At 47.4% G+C, this 7,500-nt stretch overlaps 1 protein-coding gene across 9 annotated transcripts in view; it reads left to right on the forward strand.

Annotated features, from left to right (window-relative positions):
* sobpa (sine oculis binding protein homolog (Drosophila) a) overlaps positions 1-7,500 on the forward strand; it is a 33,699-nt gene that overhangs the window by 15,935 nt on the left and 10,264 nt on the right. For 6 of the 9 annotated variants that reach the window (XM_081725041.1, XM_081725043.1, XM_035531459.2 and 3 more), the window contains one exon: positions 276-427. In XM_081725041.1, coding sequence (XP_081581167.1) covers positions 276-427 — 152 coding nt within the window. Of the gene's footprint in view, positions 1-275; positions 428-1,003; positions 1,028-7,500 lie in introns of all 9 variants that reach the window. The other 3 variants (XM_081725040.1, XM_081725042.1, XM_035531455.2) reach the window with 1 other exon arrangement.

Consider the following 7,500-nt stretch of genomic DNA (forward strand, 5'->3'; position numbering starts at 1 on the left):
TAAAGATCTCATACTATACAAAGATGATTTTGATATGGACGTGTCGTGTGTGTTAATAGGATTTCCATGTGAAACATATGTTCCAGTTTTATGCCACACATTTAATTTTACAGTAGTGTATATGATCTCTGACACAGGAGGTGGAAACATTGTTTTCTTTGTGAGAAAGGAGAAATCTCATAGGTCACAGTGTTTATTTCTCTCTCTCTCTCTCTCTCTCTCTCTCTGTTTCCATCACCCCTCCCCTCACTCTTCCTTTCTCTCTTTTTTCCCAGAGGAGGACATGGCCAATGTTCAGATTATGTGCGCCTGGTGTCAGAAGGTGGGCGTGAAGCGCTACTCCCTCAGCATGGGCTCTGAGCTGAAGAGCTTCTGCAGTGAAAAGTGCTTCGCCGCCTGCCGTCGCGCCTACTTCAAGCGCAACAAGGTATCCGCCTCGCTCGGCCCCGCCCACTCTGCTTCCATAACCCCGCCCTCCTCCCCGCCCCCGCCCCAGGCTGCCTCGCGTCGGCGACGTCGCTTCCTCTCTGCTCTAACCCTCCTACACATGCTCAGTGTCGCCAACCTTTTCGAGGCTTGAAGCATCCCGAGGCACTTATCCAGGATCAGTGCGATACCTTTAGGAGCAATGACTCGAGACAGAGGGAGCTGTTCCAGAATCAGCCCTTACCCCCCAAAACGGTGCACTGAGGCTCTCTAGAGAGCCTCACTTCCCTTATTACAGTTATTCGTTACTTCACACCAAAAAAGTCATGATTTAAAATCCGAAGCTCCGTGTGAGCGCGCGATCTGCCTTTTACAAAATGCACATCGCGTCGTCATCGTCATCATCATCATCACCTTCAGGCGATGTTTGAGATGCTTTTGCCGAGGCAGAGAGGCTGAAGTCGGCATGGCATGACCTCACTCCTTTCGGCCTCACGTTTTTTCCACCTCACGTTTTCAGCCTCACGTTGGGGTAAGAGTGGGGTACTGACTGTGTGCTTTCTCTCTTACACCCAAGCTGGGATATGTAAGCAGTTGCAATGTAAGTATGCTGTGTTTAACGTCCTCCCTCTCTACCTGTGTGTGTCAGAAACCTCTCTCATTTAGAGCTGTTCACTGTCTCCTAGCGACCCTCTATCTCACGGACACTCACGCAGGTGCCTGCGCGCGCCCTCGCACGCACGCGCACGCAGGCACGTGCACGAGCATCCACATGGGCGCACATGCACTGTTGCGCACTGTGTGTGTGCGCGCGCCTGCATGGTCACGTGTCCAAACATATACACTACGTGACTCACTCTCCCTCACACCTCCCACTACACACATACACACGTTTCCCCATTTAACAGAATCATTGATGTAGCTTCTCATACAAACATATATCTCATAATTAGCACTGCCTGTGACCCTCAACCTTCCCTGTTTTGGACTTGTGCTGAGTGTACATATGTTGTGTAAAAAGTGACCTGAGAATCCATTCATGATAACTTTCATCCATTTGTGGTACGACTTACACAGAGGAGATTTTGCACAGCGGCAGTTGTACGTCTCACACACGCACGCACACTTCCTGTTTTGGACTCATTCTTGCATGAGGCCCTGTGTTTGGAGGTTCTTTACATTTACCTGACACTTTTATCCAAAGCAGCTTGAGGATTAAGGGTCTTGCTCAGGCACCCAGCAGTAGCATCTTGGCAGTGGTGGGGCTCAAACCAGCAACGCTCCAACTGCGAGTCAACTACCGTAACCACTGAGCTTCCACTGCCCTACTGTAGCACTCTTTCTCTGCTTCAAAACATATAAAAAACAAGGTCTGAACTCCTGCTGGAGTCAACAGTATCACACCCCCCACCCTGCGTTCCGTCATCTAAATCCCTATTTGGAATAAACGGCCTAGTCTCCGACCTCTCCCAAAAACATTGTTCCTCTCCATCCAATTTCCTTTTATCGAGAGCACTGCAGGTGCACAATGCACAATGGAACTGGTGATGCATTTTGGGATTTGGAGACAGCCGTTGCATCACGCTAATACCAGGCTAATGTGAAAATGCTGTCTGGGAGTGTACTATGGGCCGGATCAGTGTTATTTTCGTAAGCTCGTGCAGGCGCGTGGAGCATTGTGTCTTATTTGGGTTGCGGACCTCGAGTTTGAAACCATTGTTCTAGAACCAATCAAACTGCAGCAAATTTTTGCGTTTGCTTGATCGGCCAATAGGATTTAAGGAATTAGCTGCTCTGTTACCAGGTGGGAGCTTGAGAGTTATATGGCTTCCTTGAGACACTGTACAACTTCATTATTAATCTCGAACCCTCCGATCTCTCTGCTAACAAATGACCCAAACCCAGCAGGCCGAGGAGTTTCGATATATTCGGGAGGGCTCCGGTCGCTGTCCACACCTCTTGGGAGTGACCCGGTGTTTTGTGAACGCCCACAGAAAGGCCCCAGGTGCTGACAGCCCCGTGTGACGGCAGCGCAGAGGAGAACTGTGGTATCAGGCTCCAAAAGCATTCCACAGTCATCCAATACCCACCCAAATCCTCCATGCCACCTGCTCTTATAAAAAAGACGGGGGGGGGGGGGGAGAGACAGAGAGAGAGAGAGAGATGGGTGATTGAGTGCTGAAATACTGAAAGTGAGAGCGCGAGGAATGCATCTACTGATTAATAGTTTGTTTAAAGACCAATATGAGAAGGCCACAGGAAGAAGAGCTCTCACTCCACCTAATAGCAGCACTGCAGGCTGAATGTGTTTTGGGGGTTAAAAATCGATCCCTTACGAGAAAAAAAAAAACCAATGGCTACGGGCCACTCTCCACACAGGTGGGGCGTGGCTTAGCCCAGGAGCGGTAGGCGGGCGGAGCCACTGATATGGGGCGTGTTCAGAGCAGGGGCATGGCTATTCTGCAGCTGCCCAACACCTGTTAACCCCAAAACATGCACAAATATACAGGCCTGCAAACAAGTTCAAACACACACACAGACACACACACACACACACACGCACGCACACAGACACACATATACGCACATTCAGCGTGACAGGCGGCAGGCTTACTGCATTCGTATGTGCTCCCCATGTTGCTGTTGTAGTGTTTTCTGGGTTGAGAAAGTGAGACAGACACGTGCCCCCTCAATCTCACTCAAACACATATTCACACACACACACACACACACACACACACACACACACACACACACACACAGTCTGTTTGCTTTCACTGTCTTCTTCATATCCTGCTGAACATTTATGTGAGAGAAACTCGGGTAAGCGATACCCTTTGCACACCCCCCCCAACTCTCTCTCCATCTCTCTCTCCATCTCTCTCTCTCTCTCTCTCTCTCTCTCTCTCCTTCACCTCTCCCTTTCTCTCTCTCTCTCACTCTCTCTCTCTCTTCGTTGCTGGGAAGGTTACTTTTAAAATGTTTCACTGCAGATTCTAACCTACTGTATACATTCCATTAAAAGTGATGCAATTCAAGTAACAAATTTTAAATACTTCCAAGACAATGTTGAAGTAATCCAAAATGTTAAAAATAGATTACTCGCTGAGTACTCTACTGGAATATGCTAGCATTTACATTTAAGGGCATGTATTCTGTAATCTGTTTTAAAAGTAACAGTTCTTGACAGTGTCTCTACCTCTCACTCTTTTTCCCTTTTCTGTTTCTCTGGTATTTTTTATTTTTTATACACACCGCAAGGTCGGTTGCGACACTAAGCGTTTTTTTTTCTTTTTTTTTTCCGTCTGTCGTGTGTGCGCACCAGTCAGTGGGTCTGAAACGAGAGATGTCATGGGGGGGGGGGTAGTTGGTTGCCGTGGCAGCAGCCTGGCATCTCAGCGGTAAATACCTGCAGCTGCTTCGTTTGTGAAACCTGAAACGGCAGCCAGAGCCAAGGGAGAGAAAGGATCCTGTTACCCCCCCCCCCCCCCCCCACACACACACACATTACATCCCTATCTACTGTCCCGACCAAGAAATCTCTGCAACAGACACACACATATTCACAAACACACAAACTCCAGCCATATCTACTGTCCCAATGACAGACACGTGCTCACACACACACACACGCACCTTAGGTACATGCGTAAAACCACAGACTCATTCAGCGTGCCGACCTCATGACATGAGGGGCTTGCAGGTGACTCGGGAAGCCCAGACTGTACCGGACAAGGCCACTGGATGTGAAGAGCGCCATGCTAGTGAAGGTCCACGTGCTTCTGACCAGTCCGTTAGCTTAGAGTTGAGGACCACCCTAGGCTTGGCACAGGCAAAAGAGGTCAGAGGCTCTCGAAAGAACCCACGTAGAGCTACAGGATAAGCGATTTATGAATCAATAGGAGTTCTGGTGTTTTTCCAGTTTTCCAGGTTCTGTCTGTATATAGCTACTTTGTACTGCATTATTGCATGTGCATATTGTATTGCACACACCACCATATGTGTGTGTTTGTTGGAGTGCCATCCCACAAGGATGTGTGCTAAACCTCTGTCAGGGAACCCTCTCTTTACGTCTGTCTCTCTCTCTCTCTCTCTCTCTCTCTCTCTCTCTCTCTCTTTCTCTCTCTCTCACACACACACACACACACACGTAAACTTATATAGAGCGCTAAACACAAAACACTGCCTTTGCGATCTATACCTTCACATTCTGTCCAAATCTGACACGTGTCTCTTCAGAAACACATCGAATCAGATACCTATTTGTTTGAAGCTTTGCTGATATCCTACAAGTGATTTCTATGTGACACAAATGACCTTTAATGACCTGTGAACTCTGAAATAGAATATATGGTGGTGTTGTATGTATAGGCTGTTTTAGCTCAAGTCTTTCTTGAAAGGCAGATCCTGAACTGTGTGTAATGGGATATTGGATCCCTCTTCAAGAATGGAAGTCTCTGGGTCTTTGAGCGATGGAGGAGGTGGGAACCTACTTGGCTCTCGCTCAGGCTTGGGAAACCAGAGGAGGGATTTGACTCCACCTTGGAGTTAATGAAATGACAGTTAGATTTTTTCTTAGGAGCGTGCACGGTGGCATTGTCGTCTTGGAACCCTGGAGCAGCGTTTGCACCCGACGGCACACCTTGTCGAGTAAAATGGCCTTTATTATCCTTGGGTGTTATGCAACCATACAAAGCTATAATCAGACCAAACGACGGCCCCAAGATGGCTGCCCATCTCACTACTGCTCCACCACCATGCTTAACTGCAGCACAGGCTGTGCGGAAGGAAGCCGTACTTTGGCGTCCTACAAATGTGCCCATGATCGGTGGCATTCGGTGGTATTCCGTGTCATTCCGTGTCATCGTTGCTCCAGCTTGCATGCTCCTTGCACTGACTCGGGTGTTGTCGTGCCTTCCGCATCAACACGAGCTTTTTATGAACAACAGCCATGAGCTCCAGGTGCGTGAAGCCTGCACTGAGCATGGCTGACATGCTGAATTGGGTTTGAGTTGATTTTTCGTGTAGTAATGGTAGCCTTTTGTAATTGTTCTGGCCGCTGTGCATTGGCTACCTAGTACTCATAACCACTATACCACCGATACTATACCACCGATACTATAACCACAATACTATACCACCAATACTATACCGCCAATACTATAACCACAATACTATACCACCGATACTATACCGCCAATACTATAACCACAATACTATACCACCGATACTATAACCACAATACTATACCACCAATACTATACCGCCAATACTGTAACCACAATACTATACCACCGATACTATAACCACAATACTATACCGCCGATACTATAACCACAATACTATAACCACAATACTATACCACTGATACTATACCACCGATACTATAACCACAATACTATAACCACAATACTATACCACAGATACTATAACCACAATACTATAACCACAATACTATACCACCGATATTATAACCACAATACTATACCACCAATACTATACCGCCGATACTATAACCACAATACTATAACCACAATACTATAACCACAGATACTATACCGCCAATACTATAACCACAATACTATAACCACAATACTATAACCACAGATACTATACCACCGATACTATACCACAGATACTATACCACATGCTATATCTCCAATACTATAGATACATACGGTGCCACCGACTGTTGACTGTGACAACAGTCCCATGTTTGGTGTACACTATTATGCTTTTTGAGATGGTCCCTATAAACACATTAATACTGCACTTTTATGTGCAGTTTATACACTTTTTTGGGGGGAGGGGGGGCTTGTCTTTTTTGTAGGACGCTTACTGCTAATTAGCTTTGAACCCAATATGACTCATCTGTGCAGCTGCCTTCGTGATTTTGATTTAGTAGCTTAAAGGGTAATAAATTCAAGGTGTGGGTGGAGGACAAAGCAAGAAGATGTATGTATATAAAGTAATGAACATCAGAAAAGTGCAAAAGAAAAAGGGAGATAAAGACAGGAGAGAAAAGAAGTCCAGAGAGAGAGAGAGAGAGAGAGAGAGAGAGAGAGAGAAGCGGAACAGAAGTGTCCTGCTTACTTTCAGAGCTGTCTATTTCTTTGAGTGTCACTCCGTAAACCAGCTCCAAACCAGATGGGCCAGAGAGCCTTGGATAGACAGGAGAGCCTGCCGACAGGTAGTGAGACAGACAGCTTTGGCTTGGCATTGTGTTTTACGTGTGCTTTCTCTCCATGCACCATCTCACACACACACACACACACACACACCCACACAGACCCCCACATGCCTGCATACACAAATGGAATAAAACATGAGCGAAACACGACTCTGCCAGAAAGCGCCGAACGAGGAGAGAAACAAACACGCTCAGCGGCCATATGTTGGGTCGGCCAGGCCAAGCACGCGGGCACAGGGAACAGCTCTGATCACCGCGGAGATCTGCACTTCAAAAGAACCCTCACGTCCATGAGCACTCGTGCACTCCGCGTCTCCGCCACCTCGACCCCACCCTCCCGTCCGGTCCTCACGTTTACACATCCATATTGCCTCTCCTCTGCCAGCCGGCCCGTCATCTGCCCCGAGCCGCCAGAGAAGTCGTCAAGGCTCAATTCGGAGAAATTACTTGGCCAAATAAGGAACCATATAAGTAATTACTTTGACTAATTTCCTCACCCTCACCACCACCTCCACACACGCACACACACACACACACACACACACCACCTACGCACACGTATATATCCGCATAATTATAACCGATGCTTATAAAACATTAAGCTGCGTTCACAATTCACAGCTGCCTCTGTAATGGGTATAGGTAGCTGCGTGCGTGCGTGTGTGTGTGTGTGTGTGTGTGTGTGTGTCTGTTAGCTGTCAACGATCGAGCTCATGCTCCCATGGGTCTTGTTGCCATGGCGTTGTGACTCGCTATGAAAGGTGATTATTTCATAGCTATGAGCCAAAAGAACACACACACACACACACACACAGGCCCAGACACACACACAGAGTGACTGACTGACACATTTGATGGCCACCGTTAACCCCACAGGAGAACAT

The sequence above is a fragment of the Electrophorus electricus genome, chromosome 12, assembly GCF_041902795.1.
Source record: "Electrophorus electricus isolate QZ-2024a chromosome 12, ASM4190279v1, whole genome shotgun sequence".
Taxonomy (NCBI): Eukaryota; Metazoa; Chordata; class Actinopteri; order Gymnotiformes; family Gymnotidae; genus Electrophorus; species Electrophorus electricus.